A 13,397-nucleotide genomic window follows, 5' to 3' on the forward strand; every position below is an offset into this window, starting at 1 on the left:
CAGAAACGTTCTGAAGCCCTTATTAGATTCGCTCTGAAATACTTTGATACGCCTTCAAACTGCCTTTAAAACCTCTCTGAAACCCCCATGAAGCTCTCCTGAAAGCCCCTGAAGCTGCTAAAAATCATCTGAAGCCTCCTCTGCAGCACCTCTGAAACCCACTGTAACGCTTCTGAAATTCCCCTGAAGTTCTCTCGAAAGCCTCCTGAGAACCCTTTATCATCCCCCAAAATCACGCATGACCCCGTCGGGATTTTAATCAGGATTTCTCTTGAGATTTTTTCAAAAATTTCTCAGTAATGCTCAAAGATTTATTTTCGGAATTCATCTATTTTTAAAAAGACACTTATACCATCTTCAGCCACGGGTTGTAGAAACTGCACGAAAGTTAACACTAGACACGACACGACACTCATACGAACACCAGTGGATACGAGGAAGTATCAAAAGCTTCATCACTCGAAGCGGCAATCGAACCCTTACCCCAGGACAGGGTACGGTTATAGGCTTGGTGGCGCTAATCGCACGGTCAGGAGGCTGAACATAACCGGAATTCTCTCAACATTCCTGCAGAAATTCCTTCATGGATTCTTCCCGGTATTTCTTCAAAGTTTCTTTCCCGGAAACTCATTGACTATTTTCAGGATCCCTTCAGAGTTTACTTTGAAAAACTTTCAAGGATTCCTTCAAGAATTCTTTCATGGCATACCTCCTGAGATTTCTTAAGATTTTCTCGGAAATCCTTCAGGACTATTCTTCCAAGGGCCACTCCTTCTGATTCTCCAGAGGTTCAATTGTGACATTTGTTTCGAGATTCTTCAGATATTTCTCAGATATTTCTTCAGATTGTATTCCAAGCATTATTCGCGAGTTCACATTAAAAAATCTCCGGTGATTCTTTTGAGGATTCTTACAAATAATCTTGTGGTTCAACCAGAGATTCTACATCATTCTTCTAGAGATTTCTTCAGAATCTTTCCGGTACACCTTATTCATCCTTCACGTTAGTTTGCGGATTAGGGAAGTTCCGATTTCAAATATGTTCAAAAATCTAAGCTTGGTGCAAAACTAGAGTCCTGTCCAATTTTCAGCTATTTTGGTGATGATTTATTGTTGACCCAAAAGCAAAATAGCTCTGTATGGGAAAGGCAACGGCGGCCAAGAGGCGTTTATAGGGGAGATCAAAAGAGAGGTTGCGTGGGCGTTTCAGAGGGGGCCAAGAAGGCATTTCAAGAAGCTTTCAGGGGGTTTCAGAGGGTACAGGGATGTCTCGAAGGCGTTTAAGAAGGCCCAGGAGCATCTCAGGGGGTCACAGGGAGTCTCAGGAGTGCTTCAGAGGTAGAGCTGGACAAAACAGTTCTTTCAAGAAAATTGTTGTCGATGGAATAGTTCTTTGAAAAGAACGAGCTCTCGTGAACCGTTCTGCCATTCAGTTGTTTTCTATCGTTGTTTTGTGAATCTAATATAGAATCAGTACTTAGGTTATCAAAATATGACTAGTCTTGTGCATTAACCCAGCATTTCTCAATTGCCGTTCTCCGTTCTACATGGCATCGGAGAACTGTTTTGCGAGGTGGTTTGAAACTTCTGTTCCTTTGTTTTTTTAAAACGAACGACAGTTCATTCATTCTATCCACAGAACTCGTTCTTTTGAATCGGTGGCGAACATCGCTTTTCAGGAGTACTTCAAAGAGTCTCAGTAGAGTTTCAGAGGGTATTAGGGACATTTCAGGCGCTTCAGGGGCGTTTCAGGGGGTCTCAGAAGAGTTCCAGTGGGTCTCAGAGTTGCTTTCCGGGGTCTTAAGAGCGGGTTTTGAGGGATATCATGGGCGTTTTAGAGTGTCTCTGGGCCTATTCAAGGGTTCTCAGGGGGCTTCGGGTAATATGTGGAGGTCTATGGAGCGCTTCAGGGGGTCTTAGAGGGTTCCTAAAGACCTTCTACTATTGATACGCTCCTAAAATCCCCGTAATCCTTTTAAAATACCCCTGAACGCTCTTGGCATGCTGAAACCAAACCAGGACAACCCTTCAAATTTCTACTATCGAAACAAAACCCCTTGTAATACCGTAAATCGGGGTCAAATTGATCTCCGGGTCGAAATTGATCAGACGTTTTTCAGTAATATAAAGCATACTTCAAATAGTTTCCTTTCAAATAAAGTGCTGCTGGAATCATATACTAATCGACACTTCAAAGGAAACTATTTAAAGTATGCTTTATCTAACTGAAAAACGTCTGATCAATTTCGACCCGGAGATCAATTTGACCCCGGTTTACGGTACTCTTTCAATTCTTGACCCTCCTCATTAGTCACTTTTTCAGCGTCCCTTGAAACGCCAACGAAACCTGTCGGAGCGTCGTTGAAAGGCTCCTGAAATCACCTGGAACAACTGTCTGAAACACCCCTGAAGCTCCTTGAATCACCTTTTATGGGATCTTGTTGGGTTTAATCACCGTTAACTAGTATATATCTATTTTATTGATATTTATCGGTGAACGAGTAAAATCTTGTTTAATGTTATTTTTTTTTGTAATAAACTTGTAGGCGTCTGAAGATGGCTGAAAAGGGATTAGGCCGAAACGTCACGCAAAAAACGATATTGTTTTACTCGTTCACCGATAAATATCAATAAAATAGATATATTTTATGGGATCTTCCTAGAAATCCTCTTGGTCCCATCTCAAATGCTCCTTGCAAGACATATTATAGCAAACTAAGTTTCCTCATTAGAGCCCTGACTTAATCTATGCAAACAGTTTCCGCTTCCTATGCTCTTTTTTTTATGCACCCCAAACTTACGGCATAAAAACTTCACTTTTCTTTCTTACTAGCATCGGATCACTATGTTCAGCTTAGCTTAGACTGACTGCAAATGTCTATGATTGCTACTCCGTTATAGACCGGAACCAACGCGACAGTTGCACAATGAATCAACTGAATAATTCATCATTTCCATTGTGAACGCTTCAGAGGCTCTCTTCAACGGTACAATAATGGCGCCAGCCACGTCCTTGCTGTCAGGTTGGAAGAGGGAAACAGTGTTAGTAACAACCTTTGTTGTGAAAGACAGTGTTTGTCGCTGCGACTCCACCAAATATGTATTGTATTAGGCATCGGATCACTATGCTGTCTTAGACAAAGCTGTTGTGTATAGAATTTCTAATAACGTTTCAAGACCACCTTGCAGTATACAACTAAAACTGTGTCATTTTTGGCGTTTTTTTTTCAAATAAACTTCGAACTCATTTAGCATGGCATTTGTCAATTCCGCTCAAATTTTCGCTGTAACCCTTGATGGAGTTCTTGGTGTTTTTTGAAGGATTCCTGGTGGAATTCCTGAAGGAGTTTCTTATGATAACTATTGTATATTTTAGACCTGGGCCCGTGGCGTAGTGGCTACACGTTTGCTTCATAAGCAGATGGCCATGAGTTCGATCAAAGCCCCCGCACTTTCGTCAGTTGCTCTTTCCCCCTGATAGCAGCTGACACTGACCCTCTTCTGCGCCCATGGCTCAAATGAACCCGGATACTTGAACATCGGCGAACGGCAACCCATAATGGACCCCCAATCGGACTGGAAACAGGAACAACAAACAGCCACACATCAACATCCTCGTGCTTATCATTCTACCATGATAGGGTAGAAAGTGAAAGCAGCCAACGGCAACCAGTTCGATGTAGTACAATTATGTAGCATATAATACATTTAGGCGCTGTACAAAGTGTATGTACAGCTTCCAATTGGAATCGCTCACGCAGTGCCGTAGTGGACACTAAAGCTGAGAATTAGGTTAAGTGACTGAAGAATAAAAAAAAAATTACTATAATTATTATAGTGTATTTCCCGGATAAATTTCTGATGACTTTTGGTGGAAAATCCTGATGGAATTCTTAGTACAATTTCTGGTAGAATTGCTGGTGGAAATCCTGTCGCAAGCCCTGATAAATTTTCGGAGGAGTTTCAGATGAAATTCTTGGTGGAACTCTCAGTGTATTCTAGGTGTAATTCCTGAATTCCGTTGAAAAACATGTGAAATTTTTGATGCAATATCGGATAAGGTTCCTGGAGGAGTTTTTCACGTAGTTCCTGGTGGAGTTCTTGGTGAAATAAATATATTTTTCAAGGTTGATCAAGATTAAAAATCTGTTTAGCAGATTAAAAGTTGAGGCACCGAAAATTAATAATTTGAACTAAGGAGACTTGAAGCTCCATTTTTTAGACATACAAAAAATAATTTTGCTAAAAACACTGATCCGTCAAAAAACACTAAGCAATCGGATAGTCGTCAAACACAGTTGTATAGATTGGGAAACCCTGCTCCCCGGCAGGTGAACGTTGACGAAGCCCATCCGCAGCGCAACAACCCTGATCGATTTCCGCGCTACCGTGCCATCGCGTTTTTATTGACACCATTATCAATATACAGTCAACAGCAGCGGATTGGCTCCGCAACGCTAGTTGATCCACCGAACCGACGACTGACTGCACAATTTTCATCGTAACGAGCTACCGCGCGCGGGGTTCCTTCCTACAAGCGGCCGGCCGAACCGACTACAACTGACGTCAAATCATGTCACATAAATTTTTCGACCGATCCACTTCAAAAGCAGCGGGATTGCGCTGAAAAGTGTGCGGGTGATTTCGCCGACAGGAATCTGCAACGTTTCATTGTAATCTGGCTTCGAGCCGGGCCCATTCAAGCAAAAGAATTGGAGAATTTCACTCGTTTTTATGAGCCACCGACCAGCAGCAGAGTCGCAACGGTACGGCTGTCTTGTAAAAAGGAAAATTAAAACAAGAGAGAGTAGCCGACGCCTGGTGTAACTATTACTAGGTGTCTACGCGAGTTGTGGGACGATCACCAGCGTCGGCTTATGGCGGCTCTATTTTTGAACACATCTGCTAAAGGCTTGTAGAGACTCGATAGTGCCCGCAGCGGTTTAATTGGTGGCCGTAAATTTCCTACTATTTCAAAGTACATAGTTTGAAAGGGAAGCATTAAACGAGGCGGTGAGAATTCGGCTTTTGTTGCTCCGGACATTTGAATTTACTGCCTGTGATTACAGGTTACTACCAGGAGCGTTTAAAAGTTTTTTTTTCTTTCTTATGAGTGACGTGAATTGCAGCTTCTAACTGTATGTGTATTTTTCTCTTGAATTGCAGTGAAATTCATGGTGAAATTCTTACCTGGAACAATTCATGATGGAATTACACTAAGATGAAATTCGTGGGAGGAATTCTGGTGGAATTTCTTCCGTTTCCTTGGTTGAATTCATCGAGGAGTTCCTGTTTGTTGCCCTGGAGCAATTTTTTGTGAAATTCTTGCTTGAATTTCTGAAAAATCAAACACAAGGGATCTCACAAAACTTTTGTGAATTCTCAACAAATTATGCCACCATGACTTTGATAATATTTGTACTTGCTCACTCCATCAGAAAATCCATCAAAATTTCCACCAGAGTTTCAATTATTTAATCCAACATGACAACCTTTAAACAACCCATTTTCTGACTGAACAAACCCCCTCTTTGAAGACAATTTCCTAGAACTGATAAATCAATTTTTCTATTCACATTCCTAGAATAGAATTGTGTGAAGGCAGATTGAGTTCGGCTATTGAACCATGACGTTGAACTGTTTCTGGTGAATTTTTAGTTTTAGCCAGTTCACAGCCTCGTTTGATCATCGTTCTCCCGCAAGCAAATCGATGTGAAATCAGACAGCAATATCAAATGACAACTGCATTTGCCATCAACATAACACTCAATTAAGCTCATTGGCAGCCAGATGATGCATGAAATCATCCTCTGGAGTGTGCCTTACCTACCTGACGTGCCAAAGCCATGGGAGTATTCTCACTAATTTCCAGCTCGTCTCCAACCATCAGCCCATTCTATTCAATTCCAAACTATACATACAGTGCCATAGTTGCTCATCTTGTTCTCGTCTGCAATTCTTTCGTTCCAGCGCCTCGGACGATTCCGGATGGTCCTCGGTGTACCGGATCAGCTACATGTGGTACTCGTTCCTGGGAGCCTTCCTGACGGTGTTCTTCGGTTTCATCATTTCCCTGATGACGGGGGGTCTCACCTCTCTGTGTGGCCTTCCGACCACTGGAGCCGATCTGCCGCCTCTCGATCGGGATGAAAGCTGTGCCAAGTCGATGAACGGCAGCGTCAATGGAAAGGAAAAGAAGGCAAGAAAATCAATTACCAGTGATGGTTCCATCCGAATCCAGATCGGTGCACCGATGACGATGATGATGAAAACCGGTGTCTCCTGCAAGAGCTGGAAGAACACGAAGGACGAAGGCAACATATTTGCAGTCGAAGGATATCGTAATCAAGCTTTTGAATCCACCGCCGACACCGACTCCACCCCCGTCAACCCGGGTCGCCTCGCTCTGGAGGTGGAACGTGGAAAGTTTTAATTATGGATTTTAGCAGTTTGTGTCTGTGGCACGTTCCGTTCCCTCTGGGTGGGATTACTTCGGGATTTGGTATGTGGGACAAATCATTCCAGTGTAATCTTGTGGGCTTTTTCGATCGATTGCGATTGGAAGTTTGGTGCGATTGCTTGCTCCCATTCTGCAAGCATTCATCGTTACCCATGTATTTACTTAAGTAACAAAAACAGATAATCAATCTTTTAACGATGCACACATGCACCAAGATGATACCGGCTGTATTTCCTTTCCTATTTATTTTTACCTTCTTCTTAAACCCTGACACTGCAAACACACTGACTACACTATAGTTGATAGGCAACTGGATGAATTTATCAACGGAAGTAATTTAAAGTACAAATCGTAGAGGATGAGATGAAATCCTGTGAGCCACTTTGAGAGTATGTTAGAGTGGCAGGACCCCATCAGGAGTGCATTTGGTAATTACAGAATTGATGAGTTTTTAATTGATATAGGAAATTGTATCCTGAGATTATCTGTTATCCCAGAAAATTCTGTTCCATCTCGGAATCGATCGCATATTTATTATACAATTAGGATGTACGTTTATTATGTTTACTTTATGTGACCCTATCTTTGTAGGTTATGAATGTGAATGTCCCTATGGATGGCAATAAATCTGAGAACACATAGCAGAAAGTCTTTGGTACTGAAAGAAAATCCATTTTCATATGTATGAGTTCATTGCTCTAATAGTGTAGCTAATGACAGCATTATGTAGTTCATCCGAAAGAGAACGATGTTAAAAATGCTTTATAAGGATACCAGTCTAGTACAAGCAGTGCGGTATAAAATTCTTAATTAAAACATGGTTAAGTTTTTAATCCACCGAGACCAGCAAGCTACAAGAAAAATCTCGGTCGTTGTGAAAAGCATGGGCGAGGTAGATTCTTAAGCTGAAAGTGATTTGCGTTCCGAAAAGTTAACCGTTCCAATATCAGCATGACTAAATTTTGATATTTAATCCGCCGTACCAAATTGTAATTTGGTTTTAGTGTTAAATGGGTTGGAAGATTTACATATTAAAGGTAAGTTCGTTTCCAATGTTGAAACTTTATGCCTACTACATTTGCTGACTACGATAGAAATCGACAAACACCTTTACTGCAAAAGATTTATATAGATTCAGTTGAAAAAGTAATGTCGAATGATAGTGGATATACTTAGAGACTTGAATTGAGAAAGAGTCCTCGAGTTGTTGTGTAGGTCCTGTCACGGTCCCTAAAAACGACTCCCAGCAACAGAATTTTTCTTGGAGTTTTACGGAGTGAATTGATCTACAATTCTATTATTTATTTGCCACATTAGTTCTAATGAGATCGCTATTTCCTCAAGGAGATCCAACGAGAACTTATCCAGGAGTTTCTCAGAAAATTCTTCCAGAAGTTTTTTGCGAATCCTTCCAGAGGATGTTCCGTTGTGTTTTAAAGAAGTTCCCATGGGAATCCCGTAAGTAGTGGCAGAGGTTTAAGATTTTACTGAGTTAGGGTATTTCGTCAATTGTTGAACGGTTAGTACTGGCATTTTGGTTTTCGTTTGTTTTTCCGTACATAATTCTACTTTAGTTGAAAAATATCCAGTGAACGTCTAGATCTACTTATCCCTTATACCGCTCATTGAATTTGTATTCCCTTAAATTTCATTTTCTAAGAGAAAATAGAGCATTTGTATGGGAAGTCTGTAACCCAAATGTTGAACGAGCTTGCTCATCCTAAGGTTGGACGGTTCTCGCTAATTGTTGAAAAAAAGTTATGGCGGTTTAATTTATTCTATGTTTTTTTTAGTAAATTTATCTATTAATCATATGCATCCCATTACTTTTTCAATTTAATGCCGGTTATTTTGTTACTTCCTTTCAAAACATATTCATATTGAAGTCAATTAGAGGGAATTTAAATGAACTATAATTACTATCTCGAATTTTGACACGATGATGAAGTTTTGGATAAGTTGGTGGTATATCAGAAAAATAATCCAATCGTAATAATTTTATTTTGTGTAAAAAATTTCAAGTTCGGTCAAAAGTTTTTGATAGCTCATTATATAAGTCGTAAATGATCAGAATTTCATTGCATTCGGTTCATTGAATCCGCAGATATAACAGCTCAAAGTTGGCTATCGGATAATTATACCTTTTTTCTAGAACCTTTATAACTTCGTGTAGAATGGCTCGATCTTTTCCAAATTTTGACCACTAATGCACAACTAGTTGATGAACCTACAGTAAAAATTTGAGAATTTTGAAAAGTGAAAAATTTACCTATCCCAGTTATTTTGAGTATCCCCTGTATTTTGGGTTAACGTTGCAGTTTATTCGAATCTCACTGGGTGATGCGACGTTATGGCGAACTTGTACGCCTATTCTACAGGGAATAGTCGAAATAATTGGGACAGGTTAAATTTCCACTTTTCGAAAAATGGGGATAAGGGGATCAAATTTTCTCAAATTTTTGCTACAAGTTCATCAACTAGTTGTGTATTAGTTGTCCAAATTTGAAAATGATCGTGCTATTCTATACGAAGTGAGAAAGATTGTAGAAAAACGAATAATTATTCGATAACCAACTTTGAGCTGTTATATCTCTGGATTCAATCATCCAAATGCAATGAAATTTTGATCATTTATGACTAATATAATGAGCTTTGAAAAACTTTTGACTTTGAGGCCGATACAAATATTATTTTTCTTTTATGTCCGAGACTTCTCATCGGGTACAAGGGGGAAAAATAAATAAAGATCAAAAAAATAAAATAAAAAAAATATTGAAAAATCTAAAATTATACCCACTATTGAAAAAATATGTTCCAACTATTGAAAAACTGCTGCTTGAAAACATTTTTTCCATTGAAAATGGAGCCATGAGCCGCCATGTTTTCTTTTCGCCCCTTCAATATTTCGGAATTTTTGAAAGGGGGTGACAAAACAAATTAAATATTTACATCGGACCAAGTTTAGTTGGTTTCTTTCGATACATAAACATAATCAAGTCATATAGCTCAAAGTTGGCTATCGAATAATTATATCTTTTTCTAGAATCTTTTAACTCCGTGTAGAATAGGGTTAAAAATCTCGTTAATACAGACAAAAAAAAATAGCCCGATCATTTCCAAATTTTGACCAGTGATACACAACTAGTTGATGAATTTACGGCAAAAATTTGAGAATATTTGATGCCCTTTTCGAAAAGTTAAACTAGTTGAACATTTTTTTAACCCTCGACCGATCGCGCTGTTGTATTTTGTACAAGCACTAGCGTGGTGCTGGCGGTGGTAGCCAACCGCGCGAGTTACGGAAGGTTGAAAGTGAAAGTTTTACCTGTCCTAATCATTGTGACTATCCCCTGTATATAAAGCACAATCAGAAACTCGAACAATTCTTATTCTATAGTCTGAAAGTATACTAGCTAAATAATACACTTTCTCAATTTCATAAATATTGGAGCACTAGAACAAAAGTTACAGCACATTGTAGCGCTCACCCTCCAATAAAAATAAAAACAGTCATAACCCGGGTAGAGGCTAATGGCAAACAAAGGACAAAATAATAACTGGTTTTCCCATCATATCTCGTTTTGCCATTCTTCTGTTATTATGAAAAACTTAAAATGGCAAATCAATAGCAAAATATACAATCATAGCAAATCTTGTCATTGATATGTTATTCATGAATTATGCTAAATAACACATCAATAACAAAAATTACTATCATGGTAAAACTTGTAATTTAGCACCTTTTATAATGAGTTGTATAACATATCAAAACAATAACATAATTTACATTCCTAGCTAAATTTGCCATTATTTTGATATTGTAAGAAATTATTTATAAACATTAGGCATTATTGTATATTTCAAGCATAATTTTGTTTTGAGTTTTCAATTTCCACAAAATAAAACTGTTTTTACATTGATTGATGAAATTAAATTTTATTGAAGAAAAAAAAAAAGAAATAGCTCATTTTACCTTTTTTTGCTACTTTGAAATAATAACTGAATCTACCATTATTTTAAAATTAAATTTGAACAACTAAACCTACCATTATTTTGATCGCCACATAAACAACTAAATTTGTTCTTATTCTGTTATAAATAACTCAAGAATGTCATATTTTGTTATTCGCCGATAACAGTTAATTTGGGTCTTATTTTGTTATCAATATCTCAATAATAACTTATTTTGTTCTTCAATTTAATCCGCATGCTTTACCATTACTTTGTTATTACAATGGCAAAATAAGTTATTTTTAAGTTTTTCTGCTACCAAAATTTTGTTATTATTTTTGTTATTTTAACTCTTATTTCAAACAAACAAATAACACATTTTGCCATTCAAACATTCTGTTTTAATGGTAAAATTTGCCATTCTTATGCCATTAAACTCTACCCGGAAAGGCCCGTAAGGGTCTATGATGAATTACCGTTCGCCGATATCCAAGAATCCGAGTCCGTTATAGCCATGGGCTCCGAAGAGGGTCAGTATCAGCCCGTCTCGGGGGAAACAGCAACTAAAGAAAGTACCGGGATTGGGAATCAAACCCATGAGGATCTGCTTATGAAGCGACCAGCTGCACCACGGCCCTCGGCCTTGAGTGGTGTAATGTTGTTGATTAAGTGTTATCTCAAATGTGATGTTGGCGTTATCCCTAGCTACAACCCAACATCAAAGTTTCAATCTAGCAATAGGAGAGCACTCTTCGCTGGAATCTCGCACCATTCTGGTTAAAATTTATTGTAACAATAAAAGTCCATCACTGTGCGAATTCGCGCACTGACACGCACCCACTCCAGTGTCTCCTTTTTTGAAACTTCCAATTAAAATTCTCAATCCTCGATGAATGGGCCACCGGGGAACACTCTCTCCATATCGCACAACGGGATTCTCTGCTTTTGCCAGAGCACACTGCTGCTGCTGCTGCCATCAGAGGAGCACTTAATTTAAACATCGAAATTGAACATCATAAATAACAGCAATCATCGCCCCGTAACGACAAAAGCTCTCCAGCATAGCATGGGGCGCGTGGGTGGCTTACTGCCGATTTGCTCGATTTTATGCACGTACGTACGGCACTAGACACGGACGGATGGAGGAGGCCCTCCATGGAAGCCGGCTGCTTCCATTTAGTGCATTGAAGCACCCTTTTGGATTGTGTTAGCCAAGGGGTACTTTTGTCTGGATGATGATGATGATGGGGATGGTAGTAATTCATCGAATGAAACAATATTCTTACATCCGGACGCTTGACTATGAATGTGGCACGCATGAACGTGGGAGATAACAGGGTTTTACACTCATACTAAAATGGTAAATCCAATCCAAGAGTCCAAAAAAGTGAAAATTTTCAGAAGTAACTATTGGTGACCCACGCAATGTTTTACTTACAGTTTCTACAGATTTCTACCGGTATTTATGTTAACAACATTTCAATCGGCCAAAATTTGGCCAAATGCTCTCAATTTATTTGATGTTCTTCAATTACCTCAAATGTAAATAGTGGATTTCTAAATATGGCCTTAGGGATTTACAGAACATTAAAAGAATCCAACATAATTCAGTAAGTGCTATTTTGTCTTTCAAACAGATGGACACTCCGATACTTTAATAATGGTCGGTTTGTCTTCTATCGCCTCACGTTCCGTTTCTACCATTTCTGTGATAGACAGTCTCATTCACCTATGGTATTCTATCCTCCATTTTCCATCCCATTCATAAAACTAGTTAGAAGGTACAATACGGTTGGTTCGTTCTCATTTTCTCATTGGTGATATGAGTTGATGTTGGAAAGTTATGTTCCATTCCGATATTAGTGGTCGAGTCGTTAGTTACCTGGAAACCAATCAGTGTGAGAAACAGTGCCTTTCATCGTCTCTATGAAGCAGGATCATGAGTGTTTTTCTATTCCTTGATACATACAGTCTGATACAAATTTGTCTATTTGTGACGATGTGCCCACCAGATAGAGGAAGAGGCTTATACAAGAAAAAATGATGCCCTTTAGTATCTACTCGTTGAACTCGAGCTCAACGGCTACGAATCAGGCCAGCTGTACATTTTACTGAATGTACGTGGTTGGTTCGAAGGTGGGTACACCATGAATTGTGCACGTATCCGCAACAATCTGATGGCTGGGTATTGTCTTTGAAAGAAAGTAGTTTATTAATTCAACATCTGTGTGTAGATAAGACTGGGTCCACAATATTACGTCACAAATTTCGATTCAACGTCTGGAACTTCCTACACTACTCATCAAATAACTCTCAACCTGGTTGTGCTATCTCGACCGTTTTGTGCCATTCAGGTTTCATTCTTTACAGGGTTGCTAGCCAGCATGTTTGCAAATTGCCCTGCCCACCGCATCCTTCCGGCTTTGGCCACCTTCTGGATGCTCGATTGACGGAAAATTCAGCGAGCTCGTGCTTCATTTCATCTCCACACAGCGTCTTCCTGGACACCGCCAAGGATCGTCCTTAGCATGCGCCACTCGAAAATTCCGAATGTTTGAAGGTCCTCGTCGAGCATGGTCCATTAGTGTGTTTCAAAAAATAATTTTTGCTGAACCCCGGTTATTCGATTCATAATAAGATTCTGTGCCTTCTCCCCAAATTTGAACAATTTTGTTGAACATTAATATTGCACAAGTTGGATGGTAATTATTATGGAAAAACAATGTTTTTCATTAAATCGGCCGTAGCGTTTCCTCCTCAAGTATTGACTCTTGGTACTCCTAGGTTATTCTATCAACTACAACTTCACCGAAGACCGCATTCAAATTGGACGCCTCATTCATTAGTTATATATTTTTATCCAACTGGAAAAACTTCAACAGCTTTCCAACAATGCGGCATATGGCGAGAAAGACATAGATTCTCGAAAAAATCCTTCAGAAGTTTTTCCATTGATTGCTTAAAAAAAATCTTTGTTTCTTGTAGA

General features: G+C 39.2%; 1 protein-coding gene across 1 annotated transcript in view; it reads left to right on the top strand.

Annotated features, from left to right (window-relative positions):
* LOC109404759 (sodium-coupled monocarboxylate transporter 1) overlaps positions 1–7,101 on the top strand; it is a 247,588-nt gene extending 240,487 nt beyond the window's left edge. Inside the window, exon 12 of the mRNA XM_029870294.2 lies at positions 5,971–7,101. Coding sequence (XP_029726154.1) covers positions 5,971–6,433 — 463 coding nt within the window. The 3' untranslated portion in view covers positions 6,434–7,101. The remainder of the gene's footprint in view (positions 1–5,970) is intronic.
* Positions 7,102–13,397: the final 6,296 nt, after the last annotated feature.

The sequence above is a fragment of the Aedes albopictus genome, chromosome 2, assembly GCF_035046485.1.
Source record: "Aedes albopictus strain Foshan chromosome 2, AalbF5, whole genome shotgun sequence".
Lineage (NCBI taxonomy): Eukaryota > Metazoa > Arthropoda > Insecta > Diptera > Culicidae > Aedes > Aedes albopictus.